Genomic DNA, 14,670 nt, shown 5'->3' on the forward strand with positions numbered 1-14,670 from the left:
AAAGTCCCCTTGGGCTATGTAGTGAAAACTTGTCTAGGAAAAAACAAACAAACAAAAAAACCAAATCAACCAAAACATCCACAGCCCAAATCACACTATCAACCTTTCCTCCAGACAGACTTCTCCACAAGCATTATGGGTACTGGAGCATGAATCACGATTACACTCCCCTAGGTCAAAAGAGCTAAACTCCATGTAAAAGCCAAGGTATTTGCTCATCTCAGCAATGGCTGGAGCCCCCCAGTTCAACATCCGGGGAGACAGAATGTCAGACACACATCACCTGTCACTGATCAAGATATCTTCAAGGACACATGTCCGCTTTTGAGCTTCTTACACTGAAAGTACACTAAGCATCTTCATCTGACACAGCTGTGTCCTGTGTTTGGGTGAGGACAGAACTCGTCATCACATATGCTCAGCACACACCACCACTGAGTCACATTCCCTGTCCTACCCTGCTTTGTTCCAAAATGAATGAACCACTTAAAGTTACCAACACCTGTACAACTTTCTCTTACTATTGGGATCCTACGGCTCCTAGTGGTGATATATAACAAATGCCACCAAGGACATAAAAATAGAAAATACAACAGAATAAAAAATGCCAGTGAGATACCCACGTAAAGATGGCAGGAAGAAATGGCTCCCTAATGTCCTCTGACCCTACACGAGTGTCACCTCCACATACACACCATGGCATACATGTCCATCATACACATACATAATAATTCTTTAAAGAATAAAATTACTTTCCTCCTCTTGGTAGAGCTAGACATCCTGCAGTTCAATCACGACAGTAACTGCTCAGAGTCTGTACAGTTTGAGTCAATCCTACAAGTGTGCTCTTTTTTCAGACTCTAATCACAAATCCCAACTTGTTGACTGTACTTTTGCTAACTAGCTATAAACTGGGGTCCCTCCCCCACCATCCCTTCAAATACCTCCTTATATGTGATCATTTGCTCTACTGATTCAACTAAGGGGTCTATTTCCTGGTTCATTACAGAGGCTGGTACAACAGATAGGTGTTGGAGAATATAATTTCAGGTGTGTGACTTTTGTTTATGCTGCACTTGTTTAACTCTGTGAAGCTGTTACTGTGCCTGTCTAAACACCTGATGGTCCTAATAAAGAAATGAATGACCAATAGAGAGGCAGGAGAAAGGATAGGTGGGGTTAGCAGGCAGAGAGGATAAATAGAAGGAGAAAACAGAAGAGAGAGCGAGGAGCAAGAGAACAAGGAGAGGAGGACATCAGGGGCCACTCAGTCACGGAGTAAGGAGAGAAAGGTGCCCAGAAACAGAGATAAAAGCTCAGAGGCAAAAGGTGGTTGGGGTAATTTAAGTTAAGAAAAGCCGGCTAGTAACGAGTCAGGCTAAGGTCAGACATTTATAACTAAGAACAAGCCTCTGTGTGTGATTTATGTGGGAGCTGGGTGATAAGGCCAAAAGAGTAAAATATCACACAACAGATAGAGATGAAAGACTAAATAAGACCTGGTCTCAAAGCACAGTTCCTGTGCAAGTGGCCCCTGCCTTCTCAGCAATGGATGTGTTCATCAACCTAAAGCCCTCTACTTTGTGTGCCAGGGTTCTAGGGAGGTCTCATTATATAGGTATGATTGAATAAATTATGGGACACTGGTAATTAAGTTAATTTCTAGCTTCATGCTTGAAGGTGGTGGGACTAAAACCCTATTGGTCTTAGTCTTTCTACTGACCAGTCTCCATTCTGAAGTTTCCTTGGCCTTTGGCTTCCAGCCATACAAAGGTCAGTCTTCCCACTCTGGAGATCCAAAGGTCTCCTAATTTCTTCTCTTAGGAACCAGCAACTAAGACCAAATACTGAAAAGTTGCTCCTATCACCCTATCATACAGGCCTTTACATGGGCTTGAGAACTCTGTGCCAGGGAACAGACTTCAACGTCTTTCCTGAAATGTCACAAGATAATGAAATAGTGTATTGTAAGCTACTCCCACAAAGTTTATTTATGCCACTGTTAACATTCAAGCCACTGACAAAGGAATATTTCTTCCTACCTACTTACCTGCCTATCCACCCACCCACCCACTCATCCATCCATCTATATATCTCATTTATAAAAATACTTAAATTTTTTGGAGCGGATTCTCAAATACAATCCAATGGCTCGTATCAGACAAGAAGGTACTTAGCAGCTATGTGAACATTGCAGACTAAGAGAACACGTCTATGTGTAAATATTCACTGTTGAGGTGACTATAACGGTCAATCTACTCTAAACTATTATAGCCTTTCTAAATGCTTGAAATCACAGTATGTTTGTGTTCCCCCCCGATAAAGGAAAGAGAAAAGTGTCACTGTGGCCTCAAGTCCCTTGTATCAGCTCACAACTGTGTGTGGGGGCACACCCTGATAATTCCGAACAAGGATGCTGAGGTAGGAAGATAACCCCTGGAGGAGGGGGAGATGGGAGGGAGGGAGACAGACAGTAAGGGAGGAGATATGTATATGTATATCTATATATGATGAAATGTATTTTTATTTTACTTTTATTCCATTTATTAAAGTACAAGCTATTTTATCCTTCTTTAAGAATCAACGTGTCGGTGTCCGTGTCCCCCAGTCACCCCCACCCCCAATCCCTGGCGCCTGTTCCTCAGACACTAAAGGCAAAATAAAACATTGTGATTTCCAGCTTCACTTGCAAAAGGATGTGGCCACGAGACAAAGTTCTAACCACTGGTACCAAGACCAAGGGGGCTGCAGAGACAGGCATGCTCGTATGAAGTGAAATGAAAGCTCTATCCCGGTGTGCTGCGCCAGCCGCCTGGAAGGAACCCTAGCACGGACAGCAGGCTGGCCCCAGCGGCACTGGAAGGAACCCTAGCACGGACAGCAGGCTGGCCTGAGCGGCACCGGAAGGAACCCTAGCACGGACAGCAGGCTGGCCCGAGAAATCCTAGCACGGACAGCAGGTTGGCCTGAGCGAGCAGCTCGGGGAAGGAACCCTAGCATGGACAGCAGGCCAGCCTGAGCGGCATCGCAACACTTTCCCCCACATTGTTTCCATAGGAAAGAGAAAGAGGTTCATGCCACGTTCAAGTCGTTAGAGTTTTGTTGTAGCATGCAGCCATGTCTAATCAAAACTAATACATGTATACCGGGAGTTCTCAGAGGCCCAAGGACAAGATCATACAAGTGATCTGGTTCTTAGGTTCCTTCCTCAGTTAAGTAAGAAGGGAACATGTCTGCAGCCATTAATATTCTGAGTTTATACTGACTGACCTCAGTACCGTGGATTTCAAGAAGCGACTTTCCTGTGTGTCTTCTTATTTAGTGAAAACAGATTACCCCCGCCCCCAGAGACTCTTAAACAGTGTGTGTACCCGGTCAGAACTCTGAGGTATACATGCCAGGCCAATCAACATCAACAGAAATTATTTCAGGAATTATCAGTTTCATGGAAACTGACATGCAAAACCACCAAATTCAAGTCAATCCAAAACAAGGCCTGAGAGTTCATATTTCTCGAGAAAAAGATCCAAATTTAGGATAAAATGATGGTCAGGGTTTTGGTTTGTTCTCCGCTGGAGACGGGCTTTGGCACTCTTCCCACACATTCGCTGCTCAGCCGCTGCCATGCTTACGTTCTCCCTTTGTAAAGCCACACTGCTGGACACGAGGTGTAAGATCTAGAACCTTGCTACTCAACAGCCCAGTGACAGCAGGACCAAAGAAAATGTGGTGTGCTACGAGCCTTCTTCATAACATCATAACACACTAAAGCCTGCTGCCGGGACAAGGGAGGACAGCGGAGGCTCACACGGTCGCTGAGCTAAGCTATGGTCCCTTCCAGGCCGGGTGCTCAGGACAAATACCCGCCTAGACACACTACTTTAACCTGCATGTTTATGTCACACTGAGGGGCCCCTGTAGGAGTCAGGGGTTTGCTACCTGTCCTTACAGGCTGAGTACAGGAAGACCGCTAGGCCTGCAGCAGAAAGAGACTTCTCTGGAAATTGTGTTCTGACACTATTTAGATGATGATAAGATATTCTGGAAATTTTTGGTTTTGTTTTTCACATTGTCCATCCTTATTTGACAATCATGACTAATTTCATATTTATTTCTAAGATTTGGAAGGATTGGCAGCCCAACAGGCATTGAAATGCTGCAAACAGAAATCAAAGGCTGGCTTCAGTTGTCAGACAAGAATGCCTGAGGGCAGAAAGGCAGGAGAATGGGGGTGGAAAAGGGGTAAAGTGAGCTAGACAAAGAGATGAGGAAAAGATGAGTTATGGAAAAGAGAACAGGGAAAATCCTCCCATACAAACCCTATTCTTTCTAGATATGTACTTGTCAGCTACAGCAATTCCGTGACATTGTGTCCTTTAAATGAAGTGATAATTTGATTGAAACACACCATGAGAGATTAACAAGCAGCGATTACAATCAAAGAAGTGCTGTCAGCTGACAGACCGTCAGGACTGTGTGCCCCACTCATCCACTGAGATAGACGGACAGAGAGACATAGACACACAGAGACAGACAGAGAGACAGAGACAGAGAGAGACACAGAGATAGACAGAGAGAGATATAAAGACAGAGACACAAAAACAGAGGGACAGAGACACATAGAGACAGACAGACAGAGATAGAAACACAGAGACAGATAGAGACAGAGACAGATTTTTTTGTTTCCATTTTCCTGGTGAAGATTCATTTTGAGATTCAGAAAGATAATCTGATAATCCCATTCTAAGCCCATCACTCATATGGAAAGACAGCATGCATCTCTGTTTTGGGGAGAGACACAGAGAGAGGAAGACAATAGTTTTGTTTTTCCAACCTTTGACATTATCTTAAAACATTTTCAGGTGATTGTTGTTTTTGGGAAATGGGGGCCTCAGATATGCTTAGGCAAGCATACATGAACATATCAACCACTGAACTACACCCTAATCTTCAAGTAACAGCAGTTTCTGCTCTTAAGATAAGAGGGGACCACTCAGCTCACTATGGACAATGTCTGGGCTCATGAATTTCAGTGTCTTCACAAGGCCTGACAAATATCTCACATAAAAATGAATATATAAACAGCCAGACTCAAGCAAACTGCCATGTGTTCCTAGTAAAAGACAGCATTAAGCATACCAATGTAATATCCAGGACTTGCTGAGAAACAGCTGTTTAGAAATCCATAGGATATAAAAACAGTTTTCCTTTACAACAGTGGTTCTCAGCTTCCCCACGCTGTGACCTTTAACACAGTTCATGTTGTACTGACCCCCACCCAACCATAAAATTATTTTCAGTCATAACGTAAATATCTGTGTTTTCCCATTGTTTGAGGCAACTCCCTGTGAAAGTGTCAGTCAATCCCCAGAGGGGTCACTACCTAGATGCTGTGAACACTGCTCTAGACAGACCAAAACCACGTCCGCCACAAGACTAAGAAACTGTACTGTGGAGATTATTTTCACAAACAACCTCTGATAGAACACAAATAGAAGTTGTCTGCATGGTCATTTTAAATTATTGAATGTTTTAGTTTCTACTTTATTAATATGTATACAAACACACATTACAATAGTGGGCATAGAATAAGCAAGGGTGGAAACGGAAAGAAAATCATAAACATAAAAGCATAATGATATGTCTTCTCCATGTGGTTCACCGCTATTGCTGGCTAGTCACTGCATAAGTTACCTTCCATTGCAAACTACCAGCTGAAACTCTAACAGTTCGCATTAACTTTGGTGATGCTGTTCATAATATTAACAATATATTTCAGATATAAACTACCATAGCTCAAATGTGGACTAAACATGAGAATGTTTTAAGAAACAAGCATCTTGTGACTAGGGACATGGCTCAGCTGGTAGAGTGCAGTGTGAGCATGCCCAAAACTCCTGGTTCAATCCCCAGGACTATATAAAACCAGCACGGTGCATATGCCTGTTCTCCCAGCACTCAAGAGGCACAGCTGGGAGGATCAGAAGTTCAATGTTATCCTCGGCTATGAGGCCAGCCTGGGCTAGATGAGGGCCTGTCTCAACGACAAAACAAAACCTTCCCAATGATCCCCGCCCATCTAAGTAGGCACCGTTTCTGTATCAAGTGTGCTGCCCCTCTATGCCCTTGTCCATGAAACAGCTTCTTTGCTCACGTGCTGTACTGTCATGGAAACACCCACGTTTCCATAGCCAGTTAGTGTGTGTTAAGGATCTTGTGATCAGTCAGTCTCACTGCACTTCATCTTGCTTTATTACCAACAGGAAATTAATTAACCCTCAGTCTGCAGGCAGTCTGGCTACCATATGTAACTGCATGCTCAAAGGTGGTATGAACAGATCAGCCTGGATGACAGACATACTCGACAACATCCACAGACAAAATGGTGTTGCCCCACTTCTCATCGTATAGCTCAGGTCTAGGTTGGTCTGTCTGCCCATTTCTCTCTCTCTTCCTCCTTTCCTTTCTCATTCTCTCTTTCTTAAACATCTTTAGTTAGCTGCCCACGTGGCCATCCTTCTCATACCTGGGAGACAGGAAGCAGGTCCTGTGTGCTGGAGAGGAGGTTGAGTTGAACTACGCTTACTTCAATTATGCTGTTCACCCAGGATTCCATTTCTAACAAGAATGCCTTTGGAATAAAGCGAGGAGTGCATCTGGGCTCATTTCTAGATTGAAACGTACATTCAATCACTGGCACAATTTAATTAGCTTCTACCTCAACATCGAAGTCCATTAAATGAGGACAATTGTTCTGCACAAGGTCCCATCTAATGAGCCAAGGTTTGGATAAATGAATTGTCATTTTGAGTAACCTTTGAACCCTGGATTTCAGGTCTGCAGGGACCTCAGGCTTCATGTGGTCTAAGTCCCCTGTGTGTGTGTATGTGTGTATGTATGTATATATTATATATATTTGTATATATAATGAGGCAACTGAGAAGAATTATTTCTACTCAGTTCTAATTATCTCATCACGTAGTTAAGTGAATTTATAAAATGTCCCAGTATTTCAATTATGGTTGACAAATACATTCTCTGCATTAGCAGTTAGGAGAAAAGCTAAAGGAACTGCAAAAACTAAATACGACATCAAAAATAGCTTCATTCAAACAAACCAAACGGAAAAGTGTAGTAGAGCACTCTAGAGCAGAATAGAGACCGCACGCGGACCGCAGCCCAACTGTTCCGACTTCTCTGAGACCACTGGGGACATTTTTGCTGTCACTGTGCATAGCTGGGCCATGTCTTTGCCCTTTGTGGCGAAACAAGCCTCGACGGATCCCTGTGCGCTCCATCCACCGTCTCTGCGGCACCTGGGGCATATGCTAATGACGGAGCTTTCCTTGACCTTATTTTTATTAGTATGCACATCAGCAAAGAGCCCAGTATGTAGAAAATGACACTTCCATAGTGCTGAGAAAGGCCTCACGTGGCATCCTTGTTCTCTGACTTGCGGAAGCGACTTTCCCGGTCTCAGAAGGTTAAAGGTGACAGCCTTATCAGACATTTCCAGGGAGGAAGGTCCTTTAGCTTTCAGAGAGGCTGCATAACAGTAACATATATCCTAAATAAACACATATCAGACGCCCTTTCTATTTCAATTAAGTCTATTTTGTTGTGTTCCAAGCTTTCTTGTTAATATTTAAGATCTCTGAATTCCAATGTACTTGCTTTGGAAGACGTGGATTAGTTACTGGAGCCACCATCCACAATACCAATTACCCATCATCCATCCACCATTTAATGTGCAGCCCCTTTCCTCACGTTGTTTACTGTTTGTTTGACTACACCAGCAAGACAAGCACCCACAAACACAAGAAACCAGTTTTGTTTTCAACCGTGTCCGTAGCATTTACTAATAAAACAGCGCCCACATAGTAGTAAGTCAAAGATATTTATACAGAGAACAAAAGAATTACATTTTCAAAGGCACTCAGTCATATGGATGCAGAGGCTGAATAACGAAAGCGCACTTTTAATACACAGAAGTCTTGTGTAAAGTTAAACTTGAGAGCATACAGGGGGTAATTAGTATAAAGATACAATGTGTGTATTTCACTGTGGGGAGGGGGCTGGACTTCCTCTCCTGCACTCGACTATCTCCGAATATCCTAAAATGGTTTGGCAATAAAACTCTGCAAATGGGTTTTGCTGGTAGCTGATGAATCAGAGCTATTCACTAGACATGTTGTTATAGTGAAATTTCTCAGAGGAGCTTTAAGTTCGTTCCCCTGTGCCAGCTAAATACAAACACATGTACATCCCCACCACATACAGACCACTGAGCCTTGGGTTTCAAGCATCACAGTCACCAACATTCTGTTCTAGAAACACAGCAGCAGCCTCAGTAGCTTGAGGTGGCCTCACTTCTAATGTCCAGATTGTATCAGATCTAGGATTCTGTGGTTCTTTGGTATATTTTGCAAATGAAGAGGAGAGCCCTTTAGGGGAAGAAGTTTGTGATACACGACACTTCAGAGCTCACCCTTTATAGCCTCTATGTCTCCAGCTGATTTACTAATGGAGCCCAGACCTGGGACCCATTTCAGCACATTTTCTACTATACTGATTGGTACTCACCTGCCTTAAAACATAATTTTCCACAAAAGCAAGCAGTCCCAGATATGAAACCTAAGTACCACCCAGAGGTTTGTGCTGTGTAAGGACAGCTGTAAAAACCCAAATGGATTTTGTTCATTCTGTCATTCACTTCCTCATCATTCCAGGACTGAGAAACCAAGTAGCTGTGCGTCCTTTCCTCAAACCCATCCAGTGGAAGGATAGCAACACAGAGACCATAGGCAGAGGTCAGAGGTCAGGAGGCTAGTCATCGAGGCCTGGAGAAAGGATGCTAAAGAGAGGTTGACAAAAGGGGAAGGGGGTCTCGTTCTTACAGACCCGGAACAGATCTTTAAAAGGTTCTCAAAAGAATAGCAGTGGGACAGGCACAGTCAATGTCTTACTTTAGAGGCTTGCAAACCTAGATGCACAATACCACAGCCTGGGGACCTGTCAAGGCTCAGGTAAGATGCAATCCCCAGCTGAAGGCACTGCATCACAATGTCCGAGTACGATTTGTTTTAAGCATGCTCCACTAGGGCTCGTGTATACAGCTACAGATAAACTACATTGGTCAATCTGTCACACGACACTGCAAATAAGAGGCAAGGGACTTGTGGAGGTGGCTTTAGCAGTGGTGTGCCTGCTTGGTGCGCAGAATGTCAGTCTCAGCGCAGAACCCGGTCTAAACTACAAAGAAAAAAACAGTATCACAATAAGGTCATGTACGTATCAGTTACATAAAGCCATAGAAAAACGTACATCATCTAAAAGCTTCTCTGTCTACTCTCAAACAGTTTGGCTGTAGCAGGGTCTATGCTAGGTTTACTTACTGGCCTGGTGACCTGCACGGAGAAGGCAAGCTCAGCAAGGAAGACGTTCAACAAAACTTTGTTTGTCCAACAAGCATTTTTATATTCCTCTATAAAACATTACATTTCAAGGTCATTATGAACTTGTTGTTGACAGGGAAGGAGATAAAAATTTAACAGAAAACCAGGGTCCTGCCCTCACTTAATCAGGGTTCTAGCAGTCCAGTGCTCAACAAAGCCCTTCTCCAACCTTCCTCAACCTTTTAATACAGTTCTTCATGTTTTGGGGACCCCCAACCATAAAATCATTTTCACTGTTATTTTGTAATTAATTTTTCCACTGCTATGAATCATACTGTAAATTTCTGTGTTTTCTAATAGTCTTAGGTGACCCCTGGGAAAGGGTCATTCAAGCCCAAAGAGGTCGTGACCCACAGGTTGAGAACGAGGCTCAGCAACACGACTACTCAGATTCTAACCCAGTACTCACTACAGAGCGGGTGTGGCCTCTGAAGAACAAGACTTGCTTCCTCACGCCCAGGCTTAACCATCAACCATCAGCATGGAGGCATGTATGGTGTCCAAGGCAGGGTGTGGAGATACTTCTGTACAGAGGAGTGCTAACAGACCACATGGATTCACAGCCTCATAAAACTAAAGGGGGAAAAGGCAGCTATAGCTTAAAGAAACCAGGTCAGATCTAATGAGAAGCAAGGCAGATTTTTTCCTTTCCTGCTTGGCTTGTTTGCTTTTCCAGAGAATCTGTTATCATAGCGCTCTTTGTTCAAAAGGATGGATAAGGAATTAGGAAATGAATATAAGGAAATGGGAAAAGATGATTTTCCCCCTTGCTTGGAAATAGAAATCATTAGTTTGTGCAAAAGCACCTACAGGTCGAAATTCCTTCATTCTCTGCAGGAGGAAAAGGGTTAAGTAGAAGCAGGACCCCTGTGCACAGCAGGGCAGCCTGGGCTCACACCTGTCCTCCACTCCCCTCCCCCAGATCCTCCACTCAGAGCTTCTGTCATTTCCTTCTTCCTTTCTTTGTAATTCCCTGACTGGGAATGCCCAGAGATGTCTGTCCTATTTCTGGGCAGATGAAAGGTAGAGCTGCAGAAACTGCTGGAATTTTCTCTAACATTTCTGAATGTTTCAAGTCGGAACCTGAACTGTGAAAAAAAAGAAAGTCTTTGAAAACAGCTTCAATCACTTCCCACAATCACAAACAAATATCCAATGGCTACACTCAGCTCTTCTTTTGTATCTACAAGAATAAAAGAGTATGTGCAAAAGAAAAAGAATGTTGAAAATTATATTCCAGTAGATTCCACTGCTGCTTGCTATCTGGGTGCACTATTACTAATTCCTAAATAGAAGGGAGTTTATCATTGATGAATTCAAAGCTGCCTGCAAAACAAGACCCAGGTGCTTAGTGGTTTGTGTGTTCCTTACCTGCGTTCTCTATTCTTCTTTGGTAAAAGTATAAAAACTAAATCCATCTATTCATTCATCCATTCACTCAGTCATTCCACACACATCACTGGGTCTCCTATGACTGGTGTTACCAGACAGGTAAGATATGCAGAATCATGAAATCACTTTGGTGATTATATAAGGATCAAATTATTTAGAAAAACTGTTAAGTAGATTGCCTTTAAGCATCTCTAAAATTTTGAAACTCAGCTTGATTTGGTAATAGAATAGTGCATAAATTGTTGAGGTTTTTCTGTTCTAATATTGATTTAAGTAATAAGAGAAATAAAAGCCTTCTCTTGGAGCCCTGGCATTCTCTTCTCTGTTCTATTCCCCCGACCAACGTCTTCCATTTCAGTTCAACACCAGGGCATCATCAGGTCTGGAGCCTACTGTCGGTGCTCGTACACAGACTTCACAGGTAGGTATCCCCTGGAGAAAGGTGTGAAGCATCTCTTGTTTGCTTGTTCTTCCAGCTTATGGTGGGTAGAGGAATGAAGGAATGTCAGAACAGTTCATTCAGGCTTCCAGAGATGTTCACCTCTTTCTTTCCTATGCCATTTCTCCCTCAGCAGCACCGGGGCCATGTGTAGAGGCTACCATATGGCCACATGGGCCCCATATGGCTCCATCTCACAGAGAGACGCTCAAGAACATAAAATCGCTGCCGTATACTTTTATGGCAGCCCCTTCTCATTCCCCCCCATCTGCCCTCCAGATGGCTTCTGCACCTCTATTAGACTCTGCTATGAGGCACTGCCCAGCTGACCTAGGTGTCCTCACCTGTCAGTGACAAGGGACGTCCAGTACTTTAAAAACTCAGTACATTTAGTATTCAAACTAGAACAGACCATTTGAATATATGTATTTTATATCTTTAAAACTTATCAACAAAACCCACATGGTCATTCTCTCCCTGAAGTTTCAGAGAGCCACGCCATTGTCCCATAAGATCCTCTCATATCCAAACATCAATCACTTTCTCCAAAACTGTGTTTTTCATTTTCATGAAATTCTCCTTTGATGAGAAGAAAAGTTATTACTGAATATTTTTTCAAATGTCTTTAGAAAAATTTGAAGAAGCACATGTGTCTACGTGTTCTTCACTGAAATTGAATAAATGAGCAAGAAATCAGGTGCTACCGAGTGAACCCCCTGTTAAGGCTCAAAGGTCTAGCCACTGTATCCTGCACCTCTTTGTTTTTAGGTGTTTGTCTGAAGAGGCATATGCGACCCTAGGCTCAGTATAGCAGAGAGGAAAGCAGAAATAACTGTCACTAGAGAATATGCATATTCCATTCAAACAGGCCACAACTCCTGGACTTAGAGACACAAAGGTGACAGTCATCTCCAGTCCCAAGTGCTGAGTCTGTTCCTGAGGCCCAGGACAGGCTGCAGTGTCAGTGAGCAGTGGAACACTTCCTGGTCTGCCGGAGGCCCTGGGTTTCATCCCCAGAAGCACAAGAGGTTAAAAGAAAGGAATGTACAGACTGAGTGAAGTCATTGGGGGGGTGGGGAGGAGTAAACAAATTATTGTTAAATAATGTCTGTGCTTATGAGGTTAAGAAGCAGAAGTCATTTCGTCCCTCCAGCGCTTCCCCCTGCCCAGTGAGTCCTACCCTTTCTGTGACAGACAACTTGCCCATGTTCTCTTCTCAACAATCTAAGGCAACCAACACACGGGAACTCATCTCATGATTACTCTGCAGGCAGAGCACTGGAATGCTGCTCAAAGACACACAGTGTCAATTTTAGAGATACAAAATAACCCAGCAAGTGCCACAAGGATACTTTTATTCTATTGAGACTAGCTTATTTTGTGTGTCTAAGCAATAACTTATTCTTTCTCAATTGTATGCAAAATAAAAACTTGACTTTTAAATTACAGTGATATCCTAAGATATATGGTTGAGTCATGCAGGTTTGTTTAAACTGTTCACACATCATTGCTCCTCTCCTTTATGAAGAGGCAGACAGCACTACTGGGACACTAGGAGACTTGCTCCTAGGCTGGCATTTCAGGCTCTTCTGTGTACAAAACTCAACAAGTTACTCTGCACCAGTGCAAGCCTTTTCTGGAAGCAATCAATTCACTGCACACCGAGGGGGTCACAGGTGCCTTTGTGGCAGCGAAATGTGTGTGGCAGTCATCAGATCAAGTCTCAACTTCAGGCTGCTGCCAGAGGCCTGCTCACTGGGTTAACTGCTCTGGGCTGAAACAGATTGCAAGTGCTGGTTCAGAGAAGCAAGCACTCTTCCTTCTATGAGAAAAGAAATTATGGGTAAGACATCTATCAGATGTGTTTCCAAAGGCGTGCAAAGCTAAAAGCTATATGGTCTTTTGGTTTCAGCTGAACGAAATGCCAGGACACCTGAGCAATATGGCTTTGATCTCTGGTCAGGCAAGCAGTGCCACAGGGGGCACTGCAACCCTTGCTCTGGGAAGCAGTTTGTGACCACTTGGGAAGAGGCAGAAGTTGCTATAGCAGCTGAGGGGTTGCAGGGATTGCTTACATTTGGGCAGGGAAGCGCTCTCAGCACTTGCATTTCCTGCATACCAGGTGAAGCTCTTGGCAGCCCCCTCCCCTTACAGGCTTTCCACAGCACAAGAGCTATTGAATACTGGCTTCCTGCCAAGTGGCTTTACGTGAGACTTGGCAAAAATTACCAACCACACACATCTGCCTTCACCTCATTTTCTTTCCACAGCGACTTCCCAGGCAACAGCTCAAGAACTACATGTGTCCATTTACTGGATGGAAACAGCACAGGGAGAGCCACACAAAGCATATGCTTTCCCAGCCATCCTGATTTCCCAAACAGTGGGAATCTCGCTCCTGGGGATACTGACAGGCGCCAGCTGCTGTTGATTTGGGGAGAGGAGACCCCAGGCACACACTCCCAGCCCTCGCCCCCATTCCAGCTTACCTGTTTCTTTGTGCTGAACCTCTGCCAGGTGCAAGTCATTCAGAAGGTGCTCTAAGATCTTCTCCGGGGTCCCGGACACCACCATGTATCTGTCAGAGAGCAGAGACTCCACTGAGTCATCCTCCGTGGAAGACTGCGAGCGGCTGCTCCATTCGTCGTCCTCATCTTCCTCGTCGATGTATTTGAAATAAGGCACATCGAAGGTAGGCAAGGGCAGCTGGCGCCCTGAGAGCGCCTCGGAATCTTTCCTCTCTAGATGGGGGTCAAAGACCCGCAGGCGGGAGCTGCCCATTGTGAACGGTGCCTAACAAAGGCATCCCCTAAAGGCTAAAAGATCTTGCCATCCTGGTCCTTTCACAGGGAACTAAGTCCATCTGGCTGCTAAGAGCTCTGCAGTCAGCTAGAACGCTGGAGAGGCGGAGAGAAAAGAGGGAGGGGAGGGAGGGAGAGTAGGACAGGCAGCAGCAGAGCGAGCGAGAGGGAGCAGGGAAGGGAAGCAGCGCAAAGGAAAGGAAACCCAGAGCGTGCCTGGGCTGCGGGACTCTCACCTCGCGTCGCTCTCGCTCTCCGCACTCCCCGGGGTGGGGGTTGGGCCACAGCTTGCTACTTTCTTCAGCACCAGCACACTCTGGCCTTGCTCTTTAACCTGAACCATCGGCACTTCATCATCTTGCTTTAATTGTCGAGCAGCGTGATGGATAAGAGAAGGAAAGGAGAAGAGAAAGATTAATAAGAAGCCAACTGTCTTCACCTCATTTCTTTAAAGAGCTGGAAAGAATTAGCAGTGTGGTCAGGCATCAGTTCAGAATCTAGGCTCAAGGTCTCTGGAAACACAAAAGGCCACGAAGACAGAAGAAAGTGTGTGTGTGTGTGTGTGTGTGTGTGTGTGTAATTA

General features: G+C 44.3%; 1 protein-coding gene across 1 annotated transcript in view; it reads right to left on the reverse strand.

Moving 5' to 3' along the window:
* The window catches only part of Rapgef5 (Rap guanine nucleotide exchange factor 5), a 229,683-nt gene that overhangs the window by 60,752 nt on the left and 154,261 nt on the right, over window positions 1-14,670 (reverse strand). Inside the window, exons 10-11 of the mRNA XM_057782269.1 lie at window positions 14,324-14,448; window positions 13,776-13,864 (exon numbers count right to left, since the gene is read on the reverse strand). Of these exons, the coding sequence (XP_057638252.1) occupies window positions 13,776-13,864; window positions 14,324-14,448 (214 nt within the window). The remainder of the gene's footprint in view (window positions 1-13,775; window positions 13,865-14,323; window positions 14,449-14,670) is intronic.

The sequence above is a fragment of the Chionomys nivalis genome, chromosome 10, assembly GCF_950005125.1.
Source record: "Chionomys nivalis chromosome 10, mChiNiv1.1, whole genome shotgun sequence".
NCBI classification, from domain to species: domain Eukaryota; kingdom Metazoa; phylum Chordata; class Mammalia; order Rodentia; family Cricetidae; genus Chionomys; species Chionomys nivalis.